This window comes from Rhynchophorus ferrugineus, unplaced genomic scaffold, assembly GCF_030347505.1.
Source record: "Rhynchophorus ferrugineus isolate W39M unplaced genomic scaffold, kcgeb_rfMv2 rfM6, whole genome shotgun sequence".
NCBI lineage: Eukaryota > Metazoa > Arthropoda > Insecta > Coleoptera > Curculionidae > Rhynchophorus > Rhynchophorus ferrugineus.
Window position 1 is genome coordinate 32,346,640 of NW_027472585.1, and position 12,707 is coordinate 32,359,346.

At 32.3% G+C, this 12,707-nt stretch overlaps 1 protein-coding gene across 1 annotated transcript in view; it reads left to right on the forward strand.

Annotated features, from left to right (window-relative positions):
• Ets65A (DNA-binding protein D-ETS-3) overlaps nucleotides 1-12,707 on the forward strand; it is a 158,399-nt gene that overhangs the window by 143,854 nt on the left and 1,838 nt on the right. The window contains exon 9 of the mRNA XM_076407008.1: nucleotides 4,593-4,804. Coding sequence (XP_076263123.1) covers nucleotides 4,593-4,804 — 212 coding nt within the window. The remainder of the gene's footprint in view (nucleotides 1-4,592; nucleotides 4,805-12,707) is intronic.

Here is a 12,707-nt window from a genome sequence, read left to right on the forward strand (position 1 = left end):
ATCAGCATAAAAACAAATTTCCTTCAAATTATACATAAAAATAAAAATAAACATTTATGACCTAGTAAAAATTTTAAATAGTTCAGTTTTTAGCATAGTCTCTTCAAAACTTTAAAACTAAAAAGCCAATATGGAAATGGTCAAGATTCGTCACCCACTTCGTATATAGACGAGTTTCTTGGTTGAATCTAACATATTCTTCTTAATTTTGTAAGCGATGCTAGTCACAGTACCAACACTAGTATCCAGCGCAGCAGCAACACGCTAAAGACATTTTCAATAAAATTGCAGCAACTTATAATATTTAATATCATCAATATTTACCTCTGTAATGCAATTTACGGGCAAAAGGGGGCCTCCATTATCTCGTTCCTTTTCGAAACAACTTATTAATCGCGCATTCAGTTTGTAACCCTGACTATCTATTGTTTTCGGTATTTTTATACAAAGTGATATGATATATTACACATTGCGATTGCGCATACATACAGCGATAATCAAACTGCTGAAATAACGTTTGCTGGTTTATAACCTGTAGTAATTATAACTAATATTTTGAATATTTTACCTACGTTTGAAAGCCGACGGTTTCACGTTTGAACTAGAATAAAATGACAAGGAACATATTGTCTGATTCTAAAACGAATTTGCAAATTGCGGCAGGCAATACATTAAACATCTTGATGACGTATGTACAAAAAAACTTTGAATAGACTATATGTCTCATCATATGATGAATTATGACAATGATATTGTAAAGGTTAAGCGAATAAATACTTATGGAACATCCTGTATGACGTCGTACATACACTGTTCCGCGACGTGATTCAGTCGGAGTGAATTCGGCCTCCACACAGACAAAAACCCATTTCTATCTCGGCCGACAGTTATTGGATCGGGTAACTCTATTAAAAATCAATCTGCCGGTCGAAAAAACGCCATCCGACCTTCAATTAGGGCGTTCGGGAAGGACAATCGTCCCAAATACATTTTCGATTATTGTGACAAAGAGAACAGTTAGCCGGAACAGAAAAAACCTATTTATCAAATTATTTCAAATATTGAGTATTAGTAAAGGTTGCTGCGGGCATTCGGACAATCTTCAATGAAACTGAACACAGAAGGAAATTTTATGATTCTATCGATACTGTAAAATTTTCTATGATCCTCTGACTCTGAATAAACTATCTGCTGTTGATAATATATAATGTTGTTAATTATCTGCTTTTGCTAGAATTACTATTTATGGCTATTTAAAAGAAAGCATTACTAAAAACTAAGCAACTGGATTATTAATATTTAACAAACTGTAAAAACTACCGAAAAACTATTTCTTATTTACAGCAGACCACTCATGTAGTTCAAAAACAGATGGCCGGATAGCCTGGGTCATGTTACATATTTATAAATTTATAACAAACTAAACAAATATTTCAACAGTAATAATTATTTTTTAGTTAGAAGAAAAGTAATAAATATAACTCTAGGACCAGTTGGTATCCAAATAAGTGATATGAGGTGTGTAAGGAAAATATTTCCTGTTCAATATTATTTAATTATGATTCACTTATTCGTATTTTTTAAACAAAATGGTTCAGTGAAATTCATAGCAAAATATATTATTTTTGGCACGATATTCAAGTACAAAATAGTTGTTTATAGGTAGTGCAATCATGGTAAATTAGTTAATAAGAGCAACTTGAAACAAATTGATTAGTTAAAATAACAGGTCAATTGAAAAGTCCCCGGCCTGACATATAGATGGCGATACTGTAATTAAATCCATATGTTTTTAGTTAGCCCTAACCCTCAAAAGATGCATGTATAAATTTGACAGCTGTCGGATCGTTAATTTGTGAATTATAGCATTTTGGGTGAAGCAAGTTTTGATATTGTGAAAGAAATGGATAAAAAGGAATTTCGCGTGTTGACAAAATATTGCTTTTTGAAGGGAAAAAATACAGTTGAAGCAAACACTCAAGGATTAGTATGCTAAGTTTAGACATGGTGAAATGAACACCGAAGACGGTGAACACAGTGGACGCCCAAAAGAGATTGTTACCGACGAAAACATTTAAAAAATCCACAAAATGATTTTGAATGACCATAAATTGAAATTTAATGAAATAGCAGACACTCTAAAGATATCACGTGTATATCATATCATTCACGAATATTTGGGTATTAGAAAGCTCTATGCAAATTGGGTGCCGCGCGAGCTTACTTTTAACCAAAAACAACAACGAGTTGATGATTGGGAGCAGTATTTGAAGATGATCAAGCATAATAAACCCGAGTTTTTGCGTCGATAAGTGAATATGGATGAAACATGGCTCCATCATTTCACTCCGTCAATCACAAGTCCAATCGACAGTCATCCGAGTGGACTGCACACGATGAACCCGCTCCAAAGCGTGGGAAAACGCAAAAGTCGACTGGCAAGGTTATGGCGTTTGTATTTTGGGATGCGCATGGAATAATTTTCATTGACTACCTTGAAAAAGGAAGAACCATCAACAGCCACTATTAAATAGCGTTATTGGACCGTTTGAAGGACGAAATCACAACAAAAATGACAAAATGACAGAAATGTTATCAAATATAAATTATTTTTAGCAATTAATATATTTTTTTAACATTAATACATCTAATACATATATTATCGAATGACTTAAAACTACAATTAGGAACACAGGTATAATAGTTTCTAGGTTAGATTTGTTTTGTTTGCATTGAACTCTTTTCCTCACCATCCATGAAGTAGAGTTTCTAGGCATGTTTTTTTATATAATGGTATCCCCCTGAAGGCCAAATACACCTAATTAACATTTGTATATCTGAGAAACGTATTTTACTTTCATCCGAGAGCATATTTACTTTTTTCACTTAGTTTTTGTTTGCTTCAGGGGTGTGTTTACTTGTCAAGAAATCTTCGTATCACTGTTTATTTAATTTTTTCTTCTACTATCTGTGTACACCATTCTTCACAAAATTAATCACTGAATTCTGTCTAATGTATTTATCATATCTACAAAACAGTTAATATTCATTCTCTCCTCATACGTTGTAACCTAATGCTCATATTTAATTTTGAGCAATTACAATCATATCTGTGCACACAAATCTTTCACGCCCTACATTACCATTTTCTACAGTTATATTCAATTAATTATGTGCATATCTTTAGTTGTTTCCAATCTCATAACCCTGTCTCAGGAATTTTTGGAATTGCACAGCATTATCACATATCCTGAACGTTTCCTTCAGTCACTTTCACTTTCCCACTCATTGTCCAATTCAATCACTTAACTGTTAATTTCTAATCTGTGTGAAACATGTTCACAATTCCACCATTTATCAATTACTTCCTCTGTATGTTTAATCGAGTCCATCCAAACCCAAGGTGTTATGGTTGATAATGCTTCCTTCCCCATATCCAAACAGTTTTTGATGGAATATCCTTCTCGCTCAGCAATAAATCTGCAATTAATTATTAACAAATATAATGATCAACAAAACCTAATCGAATGCTATTGTAACTTTTACCTTTCTCCATCAATTTTTGTTGTCTTTACACTTTTTTTGTTACCATCTTGCCGAGAGTGCCACAATGAACCATTTTGAAATATCCAAGTTTCATTAAGATACACAAATTCAAATAGTTTATCCTCCTTGGTCTTATTTTATGCCTTTAAAAAATTAATTCTATATAAGGTAATGTCTGGAAGTTATATTATAGGAGTTATATCTCCGAGGGTTATCCTTACACCATTTTCTTACATCCCTCAAAAAGCTGCATGTCCCTATTTATTTTCAGAGAGACAATTTTCTCTAAAATAATTTTATTAAATTATGTTTATATCGATGAAATAGTTTGTGTACTTACTGTTCTCATACATTTCGTATATTTGGTCTCGAATAGAGCCAATATCAAGATGGTCAAGATTCGTCAACCACTTTGTATGTAGACGGATTTTCTTGGGTGAATCGAACTTATTATTCTTCATTTTGTAAGCGATGTTATTCACAGTACTCACAGTAATATTTAGCTCAGCAGCAAGCCGCTGAAAAACATTTTCAATAAAATTGTAGGGACTTATATTATTTTCCAAATAACCTATTAAAGCTGCAATCAATTTGTGATTCTGAATATCTACTATTTTCGGCATTTTCGGCGATATAAATTATGGATATTAATATTTTGAATAATTTAGCGTCCATCTGACAACCAGATGGCGACCGGCTGTCAGACTTGAAACGAAGCGAACGGCTGTATGAAAAATTCTTGAAAGCAATAGTGATAATAGATTTTAACTCTTACCTATAAATTATTGTGGATGTATAATTAACGGTAGTTTTTAGATTTACTATAAAGATAAAGTAAATTATTTTTCATAATATTTTTGTTCAATTATTTTATCTAGATTAGAATTTTTTGGATGTCAAAGCCAAACTGAACTAAAACTCAGAGTTAATTCGACAACATTGCAATATTTCGTCGTCACAAATATCCATGATGCACTACTAAAAAACTTTTAATAGACTATACCATATTGCGTCTGTTAAAATTATAAAGCGATCTTATTTTTCAGGTATTACTACGATAAGAACATCATGACTAAAGTTCACGGCAAGAGATACGCCTACAAATTCGACTTCCAAGGATTGGCAGCTGCGACTCAGCCAGCGTCCAGCGATCCGAGCAGCTACAAGTATCAGAGTGATTTTTTCATGAGCTCGTATCACCACAGCGCAAAGCTCGGCGGTTTCATGGGTCCTCATGCAACCATTCCCAGTTCAGCAGGTAATTTAATTACAAATATATTATTACATTTTAATCATATCATACAAATAAATAAACGTTTTGGTTTGATCAGAAAAATACTCCTATATTTATTATAACTCTATGGTATTTTAAATGTTAAATGATGTAAAATAACTAATTATGTAGTATTATTTGATCATTGATTTTCAATAAGTCTGGTGTTAGATAAAATAGAAGATAATAATCTAAGAAAGATATAGTATATAGTGTATATTAATCCTTTTTTAAGTTGTCTAATCTTTGTAAAGGGTTTATATAAAAAAAATTTTAATTGCAATTTTTCAAAAAACTCCAGAAGTCCATAATATTCAGTCCAGTTTAGCAGTTCGAGCGCCACAAATGTCATTCATCGATTGTTGATTGATCGATTGAAAAGTATTTGCTCATAGAAATTTTTTCTGTCTACCGAGTCAACTAGTGGTTCATAGACTCTCATCAATTCATAGACACAGCAATAGTTATTAACATTAAAATATTAATAATAGGTGCTTGCCTGTACTCTGATCAGTGTTTCACTTTAAAAAGGCTTTTATTGGCAATAATCGAAATAGTTTCCATAACTTTTTACGACCTTTTCCTATTTTTCATATGGCAATACCATGTCGAAGGAATGATATTTTGAAATTGATTAGTTCGTAAGCCATTCATGTTTGTAATTCTTCAGCGTTTTTTCCCTTTCATCACAATACAACACAAAAAAGTGTTTCTTTTTAACTGCCAAGCACTAAAACCGCGATTTTTTAACGGTTTGAAACGCCATTGTCAATAAATGCATGTATTAGCATTCTCAATCTTTTTGGATCAGTTGATCCATCAATTAATTATATTCGAACTTTTTGAAATCGTTGAAGCCAAAATTGCGAAGTGGCGAAGCCCAAACACCATAAATTTCTAAAACTGTTTGCAAAGCTTTCCGCAGCGGATTTTTTCAAATCAAATACAGAACTAAAAATGTTGCAAGGCCTTTAAGATAGTTTTAAAAGATTTTTTATCTGAAACATCGTTAAAATGTTTTTTTTTTTTCAAGGTGTCTTCGCTATCTTTCAGACAATTCACCGATTCTATCTAAAAGGAACGATGTATCTTTAGAGACCACTTCTAGTCTGCGCTGCGCTCAAACAGTTCTATACTCATATAAAGAAAGAGCATTTTAATGGGTCCAAGTGTGTTTCCACCGAATATGAAACACGTGGTCGAGCGATTTCATGCCGTAGAATAACATTCTTGTGTTTTCGCAGGTATTCTGGCCATTTGCACGCAGTGCTCAGCTAAAACACATAAAATATAGTCGATAGCCCCATTAATGGTTTTATCAAGTAATGCCTTCAAATACGGGTCCTTGTAATAATAACGCTCTTTATCTTCGATATCAAAATCGCCAATTTTAAAACATCGAAACCAGCTTTCACATGTTGAAATCGATGGAGCATAGTTGTCGTAAGCTTCACAGAATATTCGACGATCTTCAGCCTTCAGATACAACTAGAAATTGAAGTAAAAACTAAAATTTCCAGCAAAGGCGACATTTTCAAGGCAGTGAAAAAATGTTTTATTCATACCTCTTCACATTTCTTTATGAATATCACCCTTATTTAGATTTGATACCTCGCATTATCACCAATCATTTTCGCTGATCGAAATACATAGAAGTACCTAATATATGAATAAGCATATTCCAGACATTGAAAATTTATGACGCTATAATTTCAATCTAATAGGACACTAATCGACTTTTTACTCCGCAATCTCGATCGCTCTTATTTTTCCTCAGACAGTTCGGTCCATATAAAGGCAAAGTAAAATGGAAAGCGACGGCGTCGAAGAGCAAATTAACAATTAACTCCCCCCCATAAATAACCGAAAACAAACGGAAACAAAAGCGGTCAATAAATTCGACTCGGGCAATAAAAATTCCCGCGAGATGGATACGATCGTAATGGGGCTGGACAGCGTACCAAATATCCATTAGACGTGATTTCTGGCCGAGAATATTTCGATTCTCTTCATCTGGCTGAACTACCGGGACCGTCCGACATATACGACTTATACAGGGCCATATTACATACACTTGCACTATCTTTAACGATAACTTTTTCCAGTTTTCGAAAAGGGTGAAAAAAATTCTAGAATATCAGCATCCTTCGATCCTGTCTTAATAGTTCTCTCTCTCTCTCTCTCTCTCTCTCTCTCTATATATATATATATATATATATATATATATATATATATATATATATATATATATATATATATATATATATATATATATCTAAAAATAATTGAACAAAAATGTTGTCAAACATATTTAGCTTATTTTAACATTATTGTACATGTAATGCGTATATTATCGAAGGACTTAAAACTACAATTAAGAATATAGGTATAATAGTTTGTAGGCTGAAGTTGTTTTGTTATATTTACATTTAACTCTTTTCCACATCATCCATGAGGTAGAATTCTAGACGAGATTTTTTAAGTAGTGGTATCCCCCTGGAGGACTAATCCACCTAATTAACAATTATATATAAAAATAATGTATTTTACTTTCACTCGACAGCATATTCACCTTTTTACCTGAAGTTCTTGTTTCCTCCAATAGTGTGTTTACGCCGCTATCCTGAAAGTTTCCTTTAGTTACTGTCCAAGTCAGTCACTAAACTGTTAATTTACAATCTGTCTAAAACATGTTCACGATTCCACCATTTATCAATTACTTCCTCTGTCTGTCTTATTGAGTTCATCCAAACCGAAGGTGAAAAGGTCGACAATGCTTCCTCCCATGTATCCAAACAGTTCATAATGGAATATTCTTCTCGACTTGCATGTCTATTATAATAAGTCTTTGCTGCCCTCCATAACAACTTGATTGAATTGAATATACAATAATAGGGAGGCAGTCCTAATACTATGTGACCATTTTGTTCAGCCATCTGATCTACTAAATATATTTTTCGGGCTTATTTTTAAAAAAGTAAATTTCAAGAAACCGCAATAAAACATTTCATTTATCTAGTAACAATTTGAAATAGTTCAATCTTTAACATGGTATCTTCCTTCCTGCCTTCCCTAATTGCAGCCTTTGTTGATGCACTTATTGGGATTTTCTCCACCATACTGTGATATGGTGAATTATCCACAATAATAACTGATGATTACTCCAAGTTCTTTAATAGCTGATTTTCAAACCACTGTAAAAACAAGTTATGGTTCATTTCTCCATGGCAGTCGCCCTTGGACTTAGAGAAAAACACTAATTCTGCAGCTGGAATAAAAATATTTTATTTATATTCCTGTTTCCAACATGAAGTAGTTCTTCATGACATATAGTATAGTATATCTGCAATGAACTATTAATAAATATTATGGTTAATAAAACCTAATCGATAGTTATTCCCAAGTTTACCTTTTTTCGATCAACTGTTTTGCCTTTACGCTATATTTACTATCATCTTGTCATGAGTGTCCCAATGTACCATTCTGAAATATTCACGTCCCATCTGAATATACAAATTGATATAATAATAATTCTTCCTTCATTTTGTTGTAAGTCTTTAGAAATTGCATTCTTTAAAAGTCAATGTCTGAAAGTTCCATTAAATCCATTCGTGGGTTATCTTTACACCACTTATATGTTACCCAACTTCTCTCAAATAGCTGCATATCTTTCAGCTTTTTATGGATATTTTCAAGACTAACAATTTTCTCTGAAATAACTATATTAAATTATGTTTCGATTGAAAAAACTTCTTAGTGTTTCTCATACATTTCGTATATTTGAATCTCTGATACAGCTAACATCAAGCTTATCTTGATTCATCACCTGTTTCGTATAAAGACGATTTCTTTTGGTAAATTTAAGGTTATATTGTTTTTTATTTTTTGAGATATTTTAGAGATCGTGCCCATATTAATATTCAGTGTAGCTGCAATACGCTAAAAAAGATTGTCAATAAATAGTGCGGCGATTTGAAATTTATTGAAACAAAGACTTAAAACAACGTTTGCCGGTTTATAACTCGTAAATATAATATTTTGAATACTTTTGCATACGTTTGACAACCAGACGACTTTGACAAGCTAATTCGGTTTCACGTTCGAACTTATCAGACAGCATTATGTCTCTTTTTAACTAGAATAAAATGAAAAGGAAAATATTGTCTGGTTCTGAAACAAATTTACAAATTGCAGAAGGAAATACATTAAACATCTTGATGATGTATGTACAAAAAACTTTGATAGACTATATTTTACTTTCATCAGAGGGTATATTTATCTTTTACGTTTCGTTCTTGTTTCCTTCGATACAGTGTTTCCTTGTAAGTCATTTTGATATCGCTATATTTCTCCTTAGTTTATTATATTACTACCTGTATATATCTTGATAAAATTAGATTTAATCACTCCATTCTCCCTAATTCATAGTATTCTTTCTCTCCTCGCACATTTTAACCAAATGCTCAAGTATACTCTAAACAATTACACACATATCTGTGCACATAAATCTTTCACACTCTACAATAAGATTTCCTGAATTTCTACTCACCTTTAGTTGTTTCCACTCTCATCGCCCTGTCTTGGAAATTGCCATAATCCCACATTGAGAAAGTTTCATTCAAGTGAATAACTAAACTGTTGCAATATACCTAACATTTGTTCACGACTCCATCATTTGACAAATTTTTCTTCGATGTGTCTTATCGAGTTCATCCAAACCGAAGGTGTTATTAACCATTCCTATTCCCAGCATGAAGAAAAATGGAGCATGAATATATCTGCAATGAATTATTAATAAATGTTATGACTAATAGAACCCAATTAATTGTTATTCCAACGTTTACCTTTTCCATTAACTGTTGTTATCTTAACACTATTTTTATTATCATCTTGCCATGAGTCACCATTGGGAATACTGGTCCGACTCTGAAATATCCATGTCTCATGTAAATACACAAATTAAAATAATAAGTATTCCTTGATACTTTTCAGAACAGTTTCCTCTGAGATAATTGTATTAAATTATGTTTATATTGGAACAACTACTCGCTGTTTTTGTTTCTGATAGAACTAACATCCAGTTCATCAGCTTCGTATGAGGATCGTTTCTTTTCGATAAATCCAAGATTATATTTTTTATATTTAGAGATATTTTAGTGACCGTCGTTTCAGTCCATACTAATATTTAGTGCAGCTGCAACACGCTAAAAATATGTTCATTAAAAATGACAACAACTTAATATTTAACAATATTTTAAAGAATTTTCCATACATTTGACACCCGGACGACTTTTGCAGGTTATTTCGGTCACATGTTCAAACTTTTTAAACAGCATTGTGTCTCTTTTTAGCTAAAATAAAATGAGAAGGAAAATATAAAGGAAGGGACGTTCTACTTGCCTCAAAGACCATATCATCTCATATCTCTAAGCTATCTATGGACTATCTATTTCCAGACAGTTTCCTCTGAAATAATTGTATTAAATTATGTTAATGTTGAAAAAACTACTCGCTGTTTTTGTACATTTCATATATTTGATTTCTGATAAAGCAACCATCAAAGTAATCTTGATTCGTCACCCGCTTCGTATGAGGACCGTTTTTTTTTTCAATGAATGCTAGATTATATTTTTCATTTTCTGAGATATTTTAATAACCGTGCCCATAGTAATATTCAGTGCAGCTGCAACACTCTAAAAATACTTTCAACAAAAACCGTTCCAACCTAATGTTTATCAGTAAAAATATTTACCTCTTTAACGAATTTTATTGCCTAGAGGGGGGCTCCATTATCTCGTTCCTGTTCGAAGTAACTGATTGGATACGCATTATGTTCTGTCTGGCTTCGGCATATTCAATCAGAGTAATACTAAGCACCGATTAAAAATTTATCAAAAGAAGCAAAGCATTAAAACAACGTTTTCCGTTCTATATCCTGTAGATGTTATAACTAATATTTTGAAGAATTTTGCAAACATTTGACAACCGAACGACTTTTGCAGGCTTACTAGTTTATGTGTTCGAACGTATCAGACAGCATTCTCCCTCTTTTACCTAGAATAAAATGAGAAGGAAAAGGTTGTCTGATTCAAAAACGAATTTACAAATTACGGCAGGCAATACATTAAACATATCAATGACGTATGTTCACTGCTTCTTTGAATAAACTATACAATGCTTATCGAACGTTCCTGGTAGAGACAATTCGTAGACGGTTTGTAACAATATCGGCCGAAGAGCATGGGGCCCGGGGCGGTTTGGTCTTGATTAAATGACCTGTAATGATCGAAGGGGTCGAAAACAATGCGCAATCAACGTATTATGTCGTTAAGGGGGACGTCGAAATCGCCAAGTACGTGTTAACTAAGACTGGGGAGGCGACCGTTCTGGGCCCGCGAGTCGTTATAATTATTTTTTAATGTGTAGTGGATATTGTGTACGCGTATGAATAAATATGAAGTGGCGCTCGCCGAATGCAAAATGGGCAATAAAGAATTTTAAGGACCCCTCGCGCTCTTTGTTTGAATGTTAATTATCGCGAATCTGGCTCAAAGCACGAGAACCAGGGGAAAGGGGGACGACGACGCCTCTCCCATTAAAAAGATGAAAAAAACATTTACGTATTTTTGAGAAACACTGCTACATTATATCCATAGAGTAATAGAGAGAAAACCCAATAGTCTCTGGAAAAAAGTTTCGCTACGTCCAATATCCAGATGGGGTTATAATCGTCCATTCAAGTAATTTGATTGGTCAATTTAAATCTCCATTATAGGCTTATGTAACAACATATTGCTGTGAAGATATTTGATTGGCTCTTTGATTAAGTTTAACAACCCCAACGTCACGTTTAATTGACCAATGAAATTTAAATAAGATACAATTTTATTTCTGAAATAAATTTATTAAATAAATATAAAATATATATATAATATATTCTTAATATATATATATTCTTAATATATATATATAGTCTATGCAAAGTTTATTTTTACATGCGTCATCGAAATTTGTGACGTCAACACATCACAATGTTGCCGCATTAACTCTGAGTTTTATTGCAATTTGGCTTTGACAATAAAATTCTAATGTAAATATAATAATTGAACAAAAATGTTATAAAAAATAATTTATTTTAATATAATAGTACATCTAAAAACTACCGTTAATTATACAGCCACAATAGTTTGGTGCATGGTAAATTAAAATTATCTCTTCTGTCTCTTCCCTTTTTCATATTTGTTTAGTACTATCAATTTAATAGGATCTATTAAATATCTGTCTTTTTGTTTTCTTATAATACTGAAAGCAAACTTCGAGTCTTTCCTTCTTTACCTGTTTTATCTAAAAGTATACGTCGCACCTTGTTATTATTTTTAATATTTTATCTGAAATATTTTATCATTATGGTATAAGTTCGTTATAGTGTATACAATTAAAAGGTTTTAAACTTACTTATTATTTAAAGGTATTTTACAAAAAGTATGTTATATTATAGACGTGTCAACACTGCGGAATAAAATAATATACAATTTCGTTCGACTTGGGCCTGGGAGATATTGCATTACGTCTAATAATCAGTCTCAACGTAACGTAACAACGCAACGTAAAATTTTGATTTAATAGATAAATAGATAGATAATATAGATTTTGATTTTATAATCAAATGATTTTTATAACAGTTGGAGCTGATAGCGCGTCAGCCAGAGTTTGACAACAAAGTTTAACATTTTTGACGATATACAGACGATACTCAGAACATTTTGTCGCACGGACGCTATTTGTTTATTTTATATTTAGTTGAAAGTTTCGTCTCGGCAAAAATGGAACTGAATCGTGAACATTTTTGGATTATCACAACAAAAATGCATAAATCAACTTAATTTTA